Source organism: Bos indicus x Bos taurus, chromosome 13 (genome assembly GCF_003369695.1).
Source record: "Bos indicus x Bos taurus breed Angus x Brahman F1 hybrid chromosome 13, Bos_hybrid_MaternalHap_v2.0, whole genome shotgun sequence".
NCBI lineage: Eukaryota > Metazoa > Chordata > Mammalia > Artiodactyla > Bovidae > Bos > Bos indicus x Bos taurus.
Window position 1 is genome coordinate 62,172,381 of NC_040088.1, and position 18,671 is coordinate 62,191,051.

The window sequence follows — 18,671 nt, forward strand, 5'->3', positions numbered from 1 at the left end:
CAGTCCTTATGAAACAATCTGAACCAAATGTTTTGGGTGAGAAAATTCAGAAAACATTGGCTTTGCAAATGTAACCAGAAATGCCACAAAAAGGAGGGGAAAGGATTAATCATCCAGGGTCACAATACCAAACAACAACTGGGACATCAAATTTGCTAAACCAATTCACATGATACAGCAGCTGCCATATTTTTTCTCTGACTCTTCTCAGGCAGGAAATAAATATCACTGACCGCAAAAACTGTCACTGTTTAATTGGATCTAGCTGTGGGAGAGTGCTTAAATGGGAACATGCCCAGGAATATGGAGGCAGTTAGGATGAATAAAGCTGACCCAGGTTTCCGTAGCTTAACTCTAAGGAGACCCCGTGTTGCCAACAGAAAGGCGGTCTCTCCTCCCGAGTGTAGTGTTAGCACATCCACAGCCATGTAGTGGGAACCAGATGCAGAGGAAAACACAGACTTTCAAGATGAAAAGTGTATGTACGTGTGTGCACACGGATAAAGGTTTGGAAGAAGACACATCAAAATGTAACAGTCTGCATCTCTGGATGGTGATATTAAATATAATCTTTAATTCTTTTCTGGCACTTTGTTGTATTTCCAAAATTCCATTCATTATGCTGCTGTGTATCTGAATCTTGAGGGTGAGGTGATGGTTTTCCAATTTGGAAAAGATAACGAGGTGTTTCCCCTGAATGAGCTCCTTGCCTCGGTCCTGCCCGGCTCCTTGTAAATCATTTACCTAAAAGACAAGATCCTTATTGCAGTCTTTCCTGATTCCTCTCTTTTTAGCATTTCTTCTCAACATCTACCTACCTCCTGTTGCGGCTACACTCCTTAGGCTAGGTTTTGTAGGTCATGTTTTTTCATAATTCCTATTTTTGCTCTTAAATACCCTCCCAGGTGGCACTAGTGGTAAAGAACTGGCTTGCCAATGTGGGAGACATGAGACGTGGATTCGATTCCTGGGTTGGGAAGATGCCCTGGAGGAGACCATGGCAACCCACTCCAGTGTTCTTGCCTGGAGGATCCTATGGACAGAGGACCCTGGTGGGCTACAGTCCACAGTGTCACAGAGTCGGATGTGACTGTAGCCACTCAGCACGCACACACCCTTCTCATCGACCAGAGTCTTTGCCAGCCTTGGAGCCAGGTAAACCACATCTCTTCTTTGTACTTCAGTGTGCATTGTGCATTTTACCATCAGGCTACATGATATTTTTGTTAATTGAAATGAAATATTTTTCTCTGTAAATTCCTCCATATGAAAACTCACGCTAATTTCCTTATTGAATTCCCTTAGACACATAATCTCTTTGCTTAAAAACTGATTGCAGTATTGAAGTTAATTATCAGTCTTGTGATTTCCCCTAGCAATCACCTAGAAATTGGCTTCTTTCTAAATCTTTGACAATTTAAAATTGAAAATGCTGTGTAAGAATCTGTCTAGAAAAATGAACTTAGTTGCATTTATTTATCTATACTCACATCTCTCCAACTAGAATATTAACTTCCTATAGGCGGAGCTAAAATCTTTATAATTTATCTAGGAAACATTTCTTCAGCCCCAAATATGAGCCATGTACTCTACTGCAGAACTACTCAAGAGTGTGATTTATATTTGGTTATGGTCTTATTCTGTTTACAGTTCCAAGATGACATAAATACAAAAATTGAGGATAGCTGTTTAGAAATGTTTGTTGCTATTTGTGTGCTGAGGCTAAGAATAAGAAATCTGGACGAGTGTCTTGTGTGTCTTTTAATTTCACTTTCCCAGTACGTCTTACAAAAGCATTGGTATGTGATGGATTGAAAACAAAACAAAACACAGCTGGTCCTTCATCATACAGTTTAGATAGCCCTGTTCTGCTAACACTGGTGTTTAGATATGAGTAAATACACATGTGCCTGGCTGGTTTCTACTTCTGATTTCTAATAACTTTTTGCTAGCTGAAAATATATATATATATATTTTTTATCTTCTGAAAATATGTTCTCTTCCTTTCTCTTTGAATGAATGTGACACCCAAAGTCCCACAATTGGAAAAGACCAAGTACTATATAACTTTTTTCAATCAGAATGAAATATTTTTTCATGTAAATTGCTCTATATGAAAACTCACTCTAATTTTCTTATTGAATTCCCTTAGACACATAATCTGTTTGATTGAAACTGATTGCAGTGTTGAAGTTAATTATCAGCCTTCGTGAGTTCCCTTAGCAATCGCCCAGCAACTTGCTTCTTTCTAAATCATTTTAGACAATTTAAAGTTGACAACTCCATATGATAATCTGTGTAGAAAAACTGACTTACTTCATTATGACTTACAAATACCAACAAATTCCTTTAAATATATCCTATATTGGGTTTATCAATACATTTATTAAAACTCTCTTGGATCTTTGAATTCATTCAGATCATAGTGCTTAAAATTTTTAAAAAGCAATAAAACTGCGTTTTCTTATATTCTAAAACAACTTAGTTTTAAAATATAAAGAGAAATTTTTATGTACACAAGCACATGATTAGCATCCTATGTAGATTTCTTAAATTCTTAATTTCCTATCATTTTTCCTTATCTGTGTTTGCATGCTTAGTCATGTCTGACTCTTTGCAACTCATGGACTGTAGCGCACCAGGCTCCTGTGTTCATGGGACTTTTCAGGAAGAATACTGGAGTGGGTTGCCATTTCCTTCTCCAGGGGATCTTCCCATCCCAGAGATTGAACCTGTATCTCCTGCATTAGCAGGTAGATTCTTTACACATTAAGCCATCACATTAATCCACATCATTCTCCAGTACAGCCTGTACCTTGACACAAGTTGTTCTGTCTGCTATTCCTGCTTTTCATCTGGGGTTTTCAACCTATGAATTCAGACTTGAGTGATGTAGCACATAAATCCTTTCTCAACCTTCCCCACCATATTATTTTCACCTCCGAAATAGACTTGACCTCTTCTTTACCTGTGTTTCTCCAAAACTTAGTAGGAAGTAGCTGCATATATGCTTGTTGAAGAAATGACATTATTTGCTTTTCTATATGCCTTCTCCACCAGATTGTACATTATCCTGTATTTCTATATCCCCAGCCAAGAGCACAGTGCCCAGCACATACTAGGTGATTAATAAATGTTTGCCAACAAGTATATTAATGAATTATTAAGAGTTTCTGATATATGTGTTTCTCTTTCCAAAGACAAAAACAGGCTGGTCTTTAAGGTCTGTTGTAATTGTGTCCTTTGATTCATTGGTGAGCTAGAGATTCCCACACAGTAAACAGATCATTGAACTTGTTAAGAGTGTCCCTAAGGATGGTTCTAAGGAGAAATGCTATCAAAGATAATGTGAAAGCAGAAAAGAGTCTAGCAGGAGGATGGCAAAGCAGTTCGTGAAGAAAAATTATGGAGCTGATCCCATCATCCCCTCTTTGAAATTCCCTACCCTCTAGTATCATTAATAATGAACAACATTTAGAATTCTGATTTTCTGGCAATAGTGACTGAATGTATTTGCTACATGCCATTGTGGAGCTAAATGGTTTGCTAATAGCACATACCTCACTTATCTTTACTACCTTCCTGTACTTCCCCATTTAAACAGAGGTTAAAATGAGGTTACCTCTTTCAAGGAGCAACTCTGGTTTCCCTACAACACATTCTTCTACTCTGATTGCTTGGATAGACAGAAACAAATGAAACACTGAAATACATCAGGACTGAAATGCTGTCTTCCTGCTCATGTAAGATTTATAGTGAACAGAAAGATGATGCTGAAAAGTGCCTTGAATCTTGCCCCGAGGACTACTTCTGCTAAACAGTCATCTGTATTGAAATGGGAAAATAGCTATCTTCAGATCAAATAATTAGAACATGGAGCTATTATACAGTAAAGTGCTCTTTCTATTTTTTCACACAGAATTTATTTCTTAGACTATTTGGAGTCTGTATCTGATGACAACAGAATTGAAACAACTTGGGAAAGTTAGCAATGACAACACACATATGTACAAACCACTGAAGCCTGTATTATTCCAGACTTATATCCCTGACACATTGCATGTAAGCTGATTTTGTACAGTCAACTCTTTGCAACCCCAGGAACTGTAGCCTGCCAAGATCCTCTGTCCATGGGATTCTCCAGAAAAGAATGCTGGAGTGGGTAGCCACTGCCTTCTCTAGGGGATCTTCCCAACCTAGGGATCGAATCTGGGTCTCCTGAATTGGCAGGCAGAATCTTTAGCATCTGAGCCACCAGGGAAGAACCAACGATCAGAGGAGTGGTTACTTAAGGAGTTACTAGTTATTTACAGCAAATATTTTGAACATTCATGTGAAATTTTTAATTTTGTTCATTTGATAAATATGAATATTACTTTAAGAGTAAATCTATATACTCATCTATATAGGGGGAGAGTGGACACATGTATATGTATAGTTGAGTCACTCCACCGTGCATCTGAAACTATCACAACATTGTTAATTGGCTATATTCCAATATAAAATTTAAAAAAGTAGAATGGGAGTAATAATATCATTATGAATAAAACTGATAATTAGATTACCAACTAGATGGACTAGATTAGACTGTCAGATGCCAGGCATTGTTTTCAGAAACATTCAGGGTAAAATCTGTCACACATATAAATATCCAAATGAAATGATATAGTGTGAGGATGATATTGGGATGAGTGAATATAGTCACTTCTTAAATTTAAATTTCCTGCCTCCCTGAAATGCCCAGTGTTTTGATATCCAATTTCTTCCATAGATTATGAATGTGCATACTCACAGGATTTTGGTTTTCTCTAATGTCCTTCATTCATATTCCAGGATTTAAGCTCCTGACTATGAGCTGATTTTGTAGCCCATCATGGAATTCAGTAATGATTCTGCTAAAGGTCATACATGTAGGCATCATTTGGAATTCCTTTATTAGCTTTCAGCCAATCAAGCTGGATTGAAATTTTTAAATAAAACTCAACAATGATATCCTAACTTTAAGAGTCATCTGTGAGGATTCTAGCAGAAATAAATCTTGGAGCACTGAAGCCAAGTAAAATATTTCTTGGAATATAAGATGTTCATTTGGACTCAAACACCCTACTGGAAACAGGCTAAGAAATCTGATTTAACAAATAATTCAGTTCAGTTGAGTTGTTCAGTCATGTCCGACTCTCTGCGACCCCACAGACTGCCGTACGCTGGGCCTCCCTGTCCATCACCAACTCTGTAAAGCTTTGTCTGTAAAGCTTTTGATTTCTCCTTCATATTGGAATGAGATCCTTGCTGGGTACAGTAATCTGGGCTGTAGGTTATTTTCTTTCATCACTTTAAGTATGTCCTGCCATTCCCTCCTGGCCTGAAGAGTTTCTATTGAAAGATCAGCTGTTATCCTTATGGGAATCCCCTTGTGTGTTATTTGTTGTTTTTCCCTTGCTGCTTTTAATATTTGTTCTTAGTGTTTGATCTTTGTTAATTTGATTAATATGCATCTTGGGGTGTTTTACCTTGGGTTTATCCTGTTTGGGACTCTCTGGGTTTCTTGGACTTGGGTGATTATTTTCTTCCCCATTTTAGGGAAGTTTTCAACTATTATCTCCTCAAGTATTTTCTCATGGTCTTTCTTTTTGTCTTCTTCTTCTGGGACTCCTATGATTTGAATGTTGGGGCATTTAACATGGTCCTGGAGGTCTCTGAGATTGTCCTCATTTCTTTTAATTCGTTTTTCTTTTTTCCTCTCTGATTCATTTATTTATACTATTCTATTTTCTACTTCACTAATCCTATCTTCTGCCTCCGTTATTCTACTATTTGTTCCCTCCAGAGTGTTTTTTTATCTCATTTATTGCATTATTCATTATATACTGACTCTTTTTTATTTCTTCTTGGTCCTTGTTAAACCTTTTTTGCATCTTCTCAGTCCTTGTCTCCAGGCTATTTATCTGTGATTCCATTTTGATTTCAAGATTTTGGATCATTTTCACTATCATTATTCAGAATTCTTTCTCAGGCAGATTCCCTATCTCTTCCTCTTTTGTTTGGTTTGGTGGGCATTTATCCTGTTCCTTTACCTTCTGGGTATTCCTCTGTCTCTTCATCCTGTTTATATTGCTGTGTTTGAGGTGGCCTTTCTGTATTCTGGCAGTTTGTGGAGTCCTCTTTATTGTGGAGTTTCCTCGCTGTCGGTGGGGTTGTACGGGTGGCTTGTCAAGGTTTCCTGGTTAGGGAAGCTTGTGTCGGTGTTCTGGTGGGTGGAGCTGGATTTCTTCTCTCTGGAGAAATGAAATGTCCAGTAATGAGTTATGAGATGTCAGTGGGTTTGGAGTGACTTTGGGCAGCCTGTATTTTGAAGCTCAGGGCTGTGTTCCTGTGTTGCTGGAGAATTTGTGTGGTATGTCTTGCTCTGGAACTTGTCGGCCCTTGGGTGGTGCTTGGTTTCAGTGTAGGTATGGAGGCATTTGATGAGCTCCTGTTGATTAATGTTCCCTGGAGTCAGGAGTTCTCTGGTGTTCTCAGGATTTGGACTTAAGCCTCCTGCTTCTGGTTTTCAATCTTATTTTTACAGTAGTCTCAAGACTTCTCCATCTCCTTTTGAAGACAATGGGCTGCTTTCCTGGGTGCCTGATGTCCTCTGCTGGCATTCAAAAGTTGTTTTGTGGAATTTACTCAGCATTTAAATGTTCTTTTGATGAATTTTTTGGGGAGAAAGTGGTCTCCCCATCCTATTCCTCGACCATCTTAGGACCTCCTCCTGTCTCTGCTTTTTAATATGCTGTCTAGGTTAGTCATAACTTTCCTTCCAAGGAGAAGGGAAGCGTCTTTTAATTTCATGGCTGCAAGTCACCATATGCAGTGATTTTGAAGCACAAAAAAATGAAGTCTGACACTGTTTACCCATCTATTTGCCATGAAGTGATGGGACTGGATGCCATAATCTTAGTTTTCTGAACGTTGAGCTTTAAGCCAAGTTTTTCAGTCTCCTCTTTCACTTTCATCAAGAGGCTCTTTAGTTCCTCTTTGTTTTCTGCCGTAAGGGTGGTGTCATCTGAATATCTGAGGTTATTAATATTTCTCCCAGCAATCTTGATTCCAGCTTGTGTTTCTTCCAGCCCAGCATTTCTCATGATGTACTCTACATGTAAGTTAAATAAGCAGGGTGACAATATACAGCCTTGACGTACTCCTTTTCCATTTGGAACCAGTATGGTGTTCCATGTCCAGTTCTTAACTGTTGCTTCCTGACCTGAATACAGATTTCTCAAGAGGCAGGTCAGGTGGTCTGGTATTCCCGTCTCTTTCAGAATTTTCCACAGTTTATTGTGATCCACACAGTCAAAGGCTTTGGCATAGTCAATAAAGCAGAAATAGATGTTTTTCTGGAACTCTCTTGCTTTTTTGATGATCCAGTGGATATTGGCAAATTGATCTCTGGTTCCTCAAATAATAATTACTGGTTCCTCTGGTTCCTCAAACAAATAATTACTAAGATGCATTTTCTAACTGCTATTTGTTGAACTTAGGAATATGAATATGAATAGGACATGGACCCTACCATCAAGAAGCTCACAATCTGATATGGGAGACATCAAACCAAAAGTCAATGTGAAGAGAAAAAAACAAGGCTGAGAACAAAGCACTTTGGACACTCAGAAGTAGGAGTGCTTGCTTTTGTCCAACGTCACCTGGGAAGATTTGCAGATGACACAGCTTCTGTGGTTAGTGTTTGTGAAAGTTTTTCCTTCTGTGTTTTATTTTTATGGGAAAGGAAGAAGTAAACCTAGTATTTCTGAAAATTTATTCTATCTTCCTTTGACCAATAAGTTCTTCTTGATCACTGGAGTCTGGAAAAATGGTAGCTGGCATCATTCATTCTATGTCTTGGGCATATTTGTCTTATAGAGCCTGAATTCCAAGACTTTGATGTATTACTGCAAATACATCACAGCCCCTAGCCACCTTATTTTTCATCTGCCCTACATGTTATTTGTGAAAAGCACACTGTGTGTTAGGCAAAGAACAGAGTAAACAAACACTGCTGTCTCTTCTTCCCAGAGATTTATCTGCAAATAGAATTAGAACTGAGTCCCACATATTGCTGTTTCTAATCATCAGTCATCTGTGTGGTCAAGACCACCATAATGATAGATTTGCTAAGTGCCTAGTCTAATTTTGAATTGTAAGTTAGACACTTTTAATTTTTAAAATTAAGCATTAACTCTCTTGGAGAATTGCAATGCAAAGATAAAGACAGGACACTACTCAGTCAGATAAAAGGCACACTAATAGCTGAAAGGTTTAACACAGTTATTAACACATCACAACCAGGCAAAACTCAGGGCCCAAAGGAGTAAACCCTAAGTCTATTTAAAGATAAATAAATAAAAATAACAGTAAACATAATATATAGTCATGCCCTGAATTGTGGGGGTGGCCTATGCATCAGGATTTCCCAATCCCCTGGCCCCCAGTCGTGGCCTGTTAAGAACCAGGCCACACAGAAGGACGTGAATGATAGGTGAGTGAGTAAAGTTTCATCTGTATTTTACAGCTGCTCCCCATAGTTGGATGACTCAGTGGACATGAATTTGAACAAGCTCCAGGAGATGGTGAAGGACAGGAAAGCCTGGCGTGCTGCAGTCCATGGGGTCACAAAAGTTGGACACGACTGAGCGACTGAACAATAAACAACAACCCATTGCTTTCCCATCACCCCCAGATGGGACCATCTAGCTGCAGGAAAACAAGCTCAGGGCGCCTACTGATACTGCATTATGGTGAATTGTATAATCATTTCATTATATATCACAATGTAATAAGAACAAAGTCCATAATAAACGTAATACACTTGAATCACCCTGAAACCATCACCCCACTCCCAGTCTGTGGAAAAATTGTCTTCCATGGAACCAGTCCCTGGTGCCAAAAAGCTACACATGACAGGTATTCGGGAAAACTTTAGTTCAACTTCCTCATTTTATGTATAAGAAAATACAGAATATCAAAACAGTTTTCTTCCCTATTACCCAACCTGTTTATCTCCCTGCATTTTTGGATTTTTGTTAGCGGCATTATCAACTATGCAGTTGTCTAAGTAATACAGTCTTGGATCAACTCTGACACGTGCTTTTTCCTCACCAGGTATATCAGGTCAGTTGCCACTGCTCAAGTTCAAGTTCTCATTGTTTCTTATCCAAACCTCTGAAATAGGATTTTGTCCTCTAGACAGATGATCGCTTTTATAATCTTATCCTAATCTGTTCTCATGCTCTGCATTCTTTTATTTTAACCATAAATATGATCTGGTCATTCTTCTTACAGTCTGAAAAGACTTCTTGTCATTCTTAAAACACTTTCCTGGCTTGCATCAGTTAAGACCCTAGCATGAAACAGCTGATATACTCCAATTGGGAAAGTGAGGAGTGTTCAATAAAATGATAATTTGCAAAAGTGTGGCCAGAATATAAAGAAACCATACATGATGCGGCAGTAGGCTGGGCCAATGACATCAGGCCTGTTACCAGCCTAGGCTGGAAGGAGGAAGACTGAGAAGAGGTACAGCTGAGGTCTACATAGGGCCCCTCATGGACCTATCACAGCCACCAGCCAGCTAGAATGGTGCTGGAGCCATAATCCTGGCTGGAGCCAGGATTATGAATACCCAGCCCCCTCTCTCTTTCCTCCCTCAAGGTACGCTCCACTTCAACCAAACATAATATAAATTCAGATGACAAGGGAGCCCATTAATGCAATCCATAAAGGCCAGTTCTCTAGATGCTGGGAGGGACAGACAGACAGACAGCACTTATCCCAACTTTATCAATAAATTGAAAACTCCTTAATAGTCATTCAAAACCCTTAACCACCTCTCTACCACATACTTTTATCACAAGTGTAATGTAACTTGTTCTCCTCCATATTCTATAGCTATGTCAGCCTACTGAGAAACTGTAAGTTTCCACAGTATCTTTTATTTTCAGCAATGTTCTTTCCTCATCTCTACCTAGTTTCTTCATCCTTTCAGGCTTTATATAAATGTTACTTTCCCCTTGCAGCCCTCTTCATCCATCTGAATTTCATCTTCCCAGAATATATCGCCTCTATGTGATACACCAAGACATATGCCATGCCCCACTCACTCCACTCTGAATAAAAGGAGTTCTGAAATCCCCAGGCACAGAGTAGGGAATGGGACTCTTCTGAGAGGTGCAGAGAGGTGCCTGGGACAAAGGCTCTTCTTCCTTTGAGGTCTTTTTTATGGGCTTGTTCTATCATTTCAAGACAAAAAACAAAGATGAGGATTAAGGGAAAAGAATAGGTGGCGTGGTATTCTTTAAAAAAAAAAGAGAGAGAGAGAAGAAAAGGAAGGAGGAGGAAGAGGAGAAATCATCATGATTACATATGGTCCAATCCTGTTTTTAAGGGAAAGATTTCAAAACCCTGCTCTCCATTGTCCTTTTCTAGCTCAAAGTAAACATTTAGCAGAGTTGACAGAACATGGCCAATATATGCACAAAGGCCTGAGACTGGGGAGTTAGGTTTGTGCATCTTAACAGCTGTACTTCTTTTGGGCAAATGCATATGTGGAGAGAGCAAAGGTTTGCAAGCATCGGGACCTTAGTCATTGCCGCTGGTGGAATTCCAATTTGCTAAGGCTAAGAATTCAGTTCTGGGACCAAAGACAGGCTCACTAGTGACATTCTAGCTGCAAGAGCAGCTGAATGCCTTGAGGCATAAAGTAAGTAATTTTTGATTTTGGCTAAGGATAAATATTCATTACTGAAACCAGTTTAGGTCTAGCCAAGGATCACAAACTAGGAGAGAAGCAAAACTTCTGCCCCCAAAGAAATGTATTATCATACAAGGTGTTAGCAGTGGGAAAGGCTCTGGGAGAAAGAATAATAATATAGAGACAGATATTTTATTTGGCCATCAGGGCCACTCATTCATAAATCTCAACCAAGAACATCTGTACTTTGCATGGGCAGCTGGTAAACCTTTTGGGATTCCAGTCACCTTCTTTTTTATCAGAAATATAAACAATTACTATTTTGATCATTCTTTCCTTCCATTTTATCCCCAAAGTATTTTGTTTTACATTTCTACCTTTACACGTCCCATAGTCAAATAAATACATTACTATAATGGAGTATGAGCCAGAAAGCATATAACACATATATATATCACTCACACACACACACACACACACACACACACACACACACACACACACACATATAAATATATATCTTTGAGCTTTTGCAAGACCAGCACATAGGACATCTTAATAAATGTTCACGGCATTGAATCAAGAGGCATTTCCAAGATCATATTCAGGTCTTATAATTTCCTACTCAGTAATATTTTTACAGTTGTACATACTTATAATCCCATGAAATTATTTAGAAAGTTTTTAGAAAGACGTAGACCTGTCTTATTTCTCAGCATAACTGAATGAAATAGGTCTGTTAATTTTTAACATCTGTTAGTGTATTTATTAAATCAACACAATCCCTCAGGAGTAAGTGCCATAAGACAGCATAATAAACAGCTATTTACTGTGTATTTTTCCCCAGGCAAAGATGATGTAATCCCAAATAGGAAAGGAGTGAGTGTTATGTGGCTTTAGGAAAAGAAGGATAAATAGTCCACTATTTATTTGTGTTCTTTAATACTGGCTTTCTGGTGTAGGTGGGATTGTCACAGCTTTTTGTATTAACTGCAAACAATTCTAGAAGTTAATACAAATTTGTTGCATCCTCTAAAGATGTGAGAGCTGGACTAGAAAGAAAGTTGAGTGCAAAGAATTGATGCTTTTGAACTGTGGTGTTGGAGAAGACTCTTGAGAGTCCCTTGGACTGCAAGGAGATCCAGCCAGTTCATCCTAAAGGAGATCAGTACTGGGTGTTCATTGGAAGGATTGATGTTGAAGCTGAAAGTCCAATACTTTTGGCCACCTGATGTGAAGAGCTGACTCATTTGAAAAGACCCTGATGCTGGGAAAGATTGAGGGCAGGAGGAGAAGGAGACAACAGAGGATGAGATGGTTGGATAGCATAACCGACTCAATGGGTTTGGGTGGACTTTGGGAGTTGGTGATGGACAAGGAGGCCTGGCATGCTGCAGTTCATGGGGTCGCAAAGAATCGGACATGACTGAGCAACTGAACTGAAGTCTCATGAGGAAAATCTGGTGGATTTTGGACTCTGAGGCCAGGTGTAGTAGATACCTTTCAGAGACCTTTTGTGATGACCCCCATCATCCTTACCATGGGGCATTGTATGGGGTCCCAGAAGCCATGTTTGTACAGTTGATCTTGCCCTATAACTCACCCATAGTTGATTTAACCAGAAATGGGATCTTGACCCAAGTGGGCTAATTAGAGGGTCTTCCTTTGGAATATGGACTGGAGATAGAAAAACAAAGATATAGTCTCTCCACAGGTCTGGGGGCATAATGAATAACATCCACCCTCAAGGCAACACATTTTTGTTATATAGACAGAGTAAAGGCAGTATGTCTTCAGAGAGAGAATCACCAAGAGCGAAGCAAAAAGCAGCAGAGATGAGAAGCAGAATACCACTGGGTCCAGGCCTTTCTGAGGCCTGATCTCTTTATTCCTGCCCTTGAGCTCTGTAAGACATGTGCATTGTTACACTAAATTCTTTATTTTGATTAAGGTGCTTGAGATGCTTTCTTCCCCTGCAATCATGTCCTCACTCATACATTTGGTAGCAAGTAGCTAACAGAAAGGTCAGAGAATGTATAATAAAATCCAGGAACTGCATCTCTAAAAACAACTTTAAGAGGCTTGTTGCTGTGCTTAGCATTGTCTGAGCACGCAGTGCTCCATCCTATGTTTTTCAGAAATGAATACAAAAAAGTTTCAAGTCACTGAAGGATCTCTTGTGCTACAGATTGTTTTTATAAAATCTAATGAAAAAGATTAAGGTTAAGGTTTATTTAGAGAAGGTGATAAATTTCTTGCTTACATTAATTCCTGCCTATCTCAAAGTTTTGGTATTATTTTCAAGATGAGTCATTGTTATCATGTAGCTATCTCCCAGCCAAACATTCTAAGTTGCTTTAGGGCTTAAATGATTTTTTGCAAAAAGACATTTAAAAAAAGTTAATGTGCAACATTTTAATTGAAAAGTCATTAGTAAACATGAGCATTATTTCTGGTGATGATCAGAAGTATGGATAATATTAAAGTACAGATAGTCTTCAATAGGTGTGTATTGGATATGTTATGCATATGATGCTAGAAACTGGGAATGTAAAGATAAGAAATGGTTAATATGGAAATTGTTAAGTAATAACAATACAAAATGGTGTTGTAACAGTCTCCTTGAGGATAACATTCTGACAACTCAGTGACTAACCCTGAAGGAATACCAGGCTATTTTTACTTAGTATCAAAAATACATGTGTTTGTATAGCTCTGCTAGGCATATTGTGTGAAATGCCACACACTTCAGAGGAATGCAAACACTTCCCAAGGGTAGGGTGTGTGTGGAGGGTGGAGTTGGTGGAAAATCAAACTTGGTGCAGAGGTCTTTGAACATTGCCACTTGAGTTATCTCTAAAATAATTTAGAAAAATATGTATCTCCTTTTACATTTTTATTTTAATGTTAAAAATTGTATTGAGTCAATTTCTAGATAGGTTGATAAGAAGTTGGGGGTCCCTGAGGAGGAGAGAGGGGTCTGGGGCTCTCAAGGGGTCTGGAGTTCTCAAGAAGGAGAAAAGGACAAACTTTTTTTTTTTTCTATAGTCCTTAGTTTTAGTTTTCTTTCCTTAAGCCCAGAGCTGATGATTACACAACAAAACAACTCAGCTTAAACTCTGTACTAAGGATTGTATTAACAATGTATCCTGCTTGAGGATATGTTTCTCCTTCTTGAGAACCTTCTGACTAATCCTGTTATCTTAAAATGTAAATTGTGGGAGTGGGTCTAGTAAGACCTTTACAATCTTGGGACATTCTTTTGATTTACTGTAATAACTAATTTAAAAAGTATAAATGGCCACCCACTCCAGTGTTCTTGCCTGGAGAATCCCAGGGACAGCGGAGCCTGGTGGGCTGCCAACTCTGGGGTCGCACAGAGTCGGACACAACTGAAGCAACTTAGCAGCAGTAGCAGCATAGCTCCCTTGCTAAGACTAGTGAGGGGACACTTTCCATCTCCTTCTGATGTCTTTGTCAGAAGCTTTCTTTTTCACTGTAATGAAACTTCTGCCACACAAGAGCCCTGAGTGGTCAAGCCTGGTCTCTCCTCTGGTCCTGAAGCTAAATCTTCTTCGGAGATCAAGAATCCAATATCGTTCACAGTAAGCTATAAGTTTAGTGGTTGCAAAGAAAAAAATTTCTGGAATATTTTATATTGAGTTCTTTATGGAATTTGTCTACCATCTCATCTAAGTGACAAAGCCAGTCATGCTAACTATCCAAGCAACCAACTCAAACTTAATTCTCAGAAAAAGCTGACTTATTGTTAAGTTTAAATACATATGTTAAAACATGTCCCAGGGAATCTAAAAAAATGGTACAAATGAACTTATTTAGAAAACTGAAAGAGACTCACAAACATAGAAAACAAACTATGGTTTGTTACTGTTACCAAAGGGGAAAGGGGTGGGGAAGGGATACATTAGGAGTTTGGGATTTAACAGATACACATTTAGTTGCTAAGTTGTGCCCCACTCTTTTGCGACCCCATGGACTGTAGCCTACCAGACTCTTACTTCTACATGTAAAATAGATAAACAACAAAGTCCTACTGTATAGCACAGGGAACTATATTTGATCAAATATAATGGAAAGTAATCTGGAAAAAAATACATGTATATACACATATAACTGAGTCACTTTGCTATACACCAGAAACTAATACCACACTGTAAAACAACTGTACCTCAATTAAGAAAAAAATTATGATTTCAAACTCTAAGTGAGAAAGGAGAGAAAGAAGAAAAGAGATCTCTCAGGCTGGGCTGTGGTGCCACCAACATTTGCCTTAGAGGTCTCTCCATAGCCCAGAATATACAGGTTGTCCAATATGAATCTGGAGAAGGTGTGAAACTTAAGGTTCTTTTTGAGGACTTCTGCTGATTGTGTTCATATTGTTAGGTAGGTAGAATAGGGAAAAGGAGTCCAAAATGGTGGTGGCTAAAAGACAAAGAAGGGAAAAGCCCGCGAAAATAGAACAAAGAAAGGTCAAAGGAAGGTCTGAGGACCAGAGTGAAGACTTCAGGTAGAACAAACAGCACTCCTGGATAAGCCCAATGTGCATAGGGCAGGCCCAGGTGGAGGAAAAAACATATAAAAGGAGGAGCCAAAGCATTTTCTCGCTCTCTTTCTCTCCCGCGTGTGTGTGCTCTTTCTCTCTCTCTCCCTCTCTCTCTCTCTCTCCGTCTCTCACTCTCTCCCTCCCCTGCGCGCTCCTCCACTCTCTTCTCTTCGAGTCTTTGGGTTGGCATGCCCTCACGCTTCGAGGATGGATTCTCCTGCTATCTTCTAAATAAAACAGAGCTGTAACACTGATTTGCCTAAAAGCTATAACATGGTTTGTCCAAGACCTGAGAGCTGTGACGCGCCGAGGGCTTTAATGTCCATTGCTCCAAATCTTTGTTGTGACAAGACAAAGAACGGAGGAATATGCACTCGTGTGACAAAGTGAAAACTTATTTATATAATGCAATGATTAGTTTTATGTGTCAACTTGGTTGGGCTGTGGAGCCCTATTGTTTGTTCAAACAATACTCGAGATGCTACCTGTGAAGGACTTCTCAGATGTCATAAGCACTTACCATCAGCCAACTTTAAGATTACTACCTGTATTGTGGGTGGGGCTCACTCACTTATTCGCAGGCTTTAGGAGTAAAGGCTGAGATCTCTTAAAAAAGAAAGAATTCTGCCTCAAGATTACAACAGAGAAATCCTACCTGTGTTTCCAGTCTGATAGCTTGTCTGAAAGATTCTAGACTCAAGCTTACACCATCAATGCTTACTGGACTTTCCAGCTTGCAGGCCTGCCCTGCAAGTTTCACACTTGCCAGTCCCCACTATTACACGAATAAATAAGTCCTTCTCTCTTAACATATTATATTATTATCTTATTAATACAATTAAACATGATTATCTCATTAATAAACACTTTTATAATTCATATTGCATAAATGTAATATATTAATATGTAATTCTTTATATGAAGATATATGTTAATTTTAAGATATCTTAATATAGTGTATACTGACATATTTAAACATAATTAAGATATTAATATAATACTTATATAATAATTACTAATTTATTGTATAGGTTTTGTAATATATTATATTTATACGTTAAATATATTATGTATTTGATAATTAAAGATATATATACACACAGAAGGATAGAAACAACAGGATATCTAACTAGATAGCTAGCTTCTATCTTTTAATCCATTTTTTTGTTTCTCTGGAAAAAGCTACTATATAGTAGCACAAAACCAGTGTTTCACTTAGTAGCTTTGTTTCTGTTTTTTCCCCACTACATTAAGTCCAGACTTATTTTCATTCATGTTTGTATCCACATTGTCTGGCATATTTTAGGCACATAAGAAACAAAGAATTAATAGATGAGTAAGATCTTAATAGTAATGGATTAAAACATATCTTTTTTCCTAATGAACACTATAATTTTATAATAAATTTGCCTTAATTGATGATATCAAGTTTGGTGTCTGCTAATTAACATGATTGCAGGCTGGTGATGTGAGGAGAATTCAAGCAGAGGGCACATATAAGTTGGCTCCAAGGAACAGGCAGCTTATCCAGGGCTCTGTGACACACTGGCTTGCAGCAAATCTAAATCTATGAACACAAATGCAGGTGTGCAGACACGATGCATTTCTTTAATTTCTTAAAATTTCATTAAATCTTATTTTGAGCCCCAGCTTGTTTAGTTCATGGGAAAGACAATCGCTTTCATTACTGGGGGGATGTGATGTGTTTCTCATTCAGATGATAGAAGATGGGTATGGGGTAGGAAGCCCCAGAATCCTGAAGGGCACAATAGCTTGTGAGGTCTTAATCATGCATGAGTCCAGCCCACAGAGTCCCTCCAGGTACACAGATCTCAGCCTCGGATCTGCATGCCACCTGGGACATGCAGTCTTGGTCTGGGGCACTGGTGCGAGACCTCCCTGAGCAAGCTGAGAAAGGGTCTCTTTGACAGTTCTGCTGCCGACCCTGAGCACTGCCAGAAAGTGGGACATCCATCACCTTGTGCATTTTTCATTTGGGCCGAACGTCAGATTTTGTTATTTAGTGTCATCAAAAATGTTCCTAACATAATCAGAAGAGTAAACTATGGCTTTTTATTTAAAAACTACTAATCATTAAATAGCTTAGGCTTTCTTCCCAGAAAAATAAATCCATGAAGTATGGAAAACTGAAGTTACCTGAATGTAATGTGGAATGAAAGAAAAACATAACAAATGAAATGTTTCAGAAAATTGGTCTGCCAGAGCAATGGAAGGCATCTCTTACCTTACTGGTACTTTTCTGTTGGCAAGAAAACACAAGACTGCTAGAGTAATATGAGCTATCAGGAAAGCTAATCCAATACCCAGGAGGGTCCATATATCTGGAATTTCAAACCAATGAAAAAATGTAAATATCCAGTGAAAAATATTAGAGACTCCAAAACTCAAGTGATTTTGGTCACAATGTCACTTACTGTTCTGAGTGTTCGGGAAATCAGCAGTCGGTGGGTTAACCTTGATGTGGCAACGATTTCCCTTCCAACCTTGTGCACATCTGGAAATGAGATAAAATGTGATAGTTGGCAAAAAAAAAAAGAAGTGGAAACATATTTTAGCAGTACTGTCATGGAATAAAACAATGAATGTTAAAAAAAACAATGAGATACCAGGAATGTGGGTAACTTTGATATGAAACAAAAATGATAAAGCAAAACAAAAAAAATTTAAATTTTATTATTTTCACATTATTGTTTAAGAGAATTTTTTTTTTCAATATTTATTCCCTCCTTGTTTTATCTGTAAGGTGGGGGCTTGATTTCTTTATCTATTTGGTGGGAACCATATTCCATATATTGGAATATATTTCCTTCGATTCTTGTGTTCCACAGTTCCTTTGATTACTGTGGCAGACCAATTCCATATTTCCATATATTGGAAAAGACCCTAATACTGGGAAAGATTGAAGGCAGGAGGAGAAGGGATGAGGATGAGATGGTTGGATGACATTACTGACTCGATGGACATGAGTTTGAGCAAGCTCCAGGAGTTAGTGATGGTCAGGGAAGCCTGGCATGCTGCAGTCCACAGGGTCGCAAAGAGTCAGACAGGACTGAGCAATGGCACTGAACTGATGGGGGGAACAAGACTCATTTCTTATTTTCAAAAGTTGACTTCACTTTTCACTTTACTTTTTCATTTATCTCAAACTCTAAAGCTAGCATATTTTTCAATAGTGAATGGATTTAAGTTCTTTCAGATACCAAGAGAGAATATTCAAATAATAGATTAACATAAATATAAATCAGAGAGTATTTTTATTTCTCATTATAAGGGGATGATCCTTCAATTTCATAGATGTGGAATCACATTAATAATCAAACTGGAAATACCATCAATCCTATAGGATTTCACTATCTC

At 38.4% G+C, this 18,671-nt stretch overlaps 1 protein-coding gene across 1 annotated transcript in view; it reads right to left on the reverse strand.

The window, feature by feature from the left end:
* MALRD1 (MAM and LDL receptor class A domain containing 1) overlaps positions 1-18,671 on the reverse strand; it is a 570,138-nt gene that overhangs the window by 13,498 nt on the left and 537,969 nt on the right. The window contains exons 37-38 of the mRNA XM_027560003.1: positions 17,729-17,808; positions 17,539-17,635 (exon numbers count right to left, since the gene is read on the reverse strand). Of these exons, the coding sequence (XP_027415804.1) occupies positions 17,539-17,635; positions 17,729-17,808 (177 nt within the window). The remainder of the gene's footprint in view (positions 1-17,538; positions 17,636-17,728; positions 17,809-18,671) is intronic.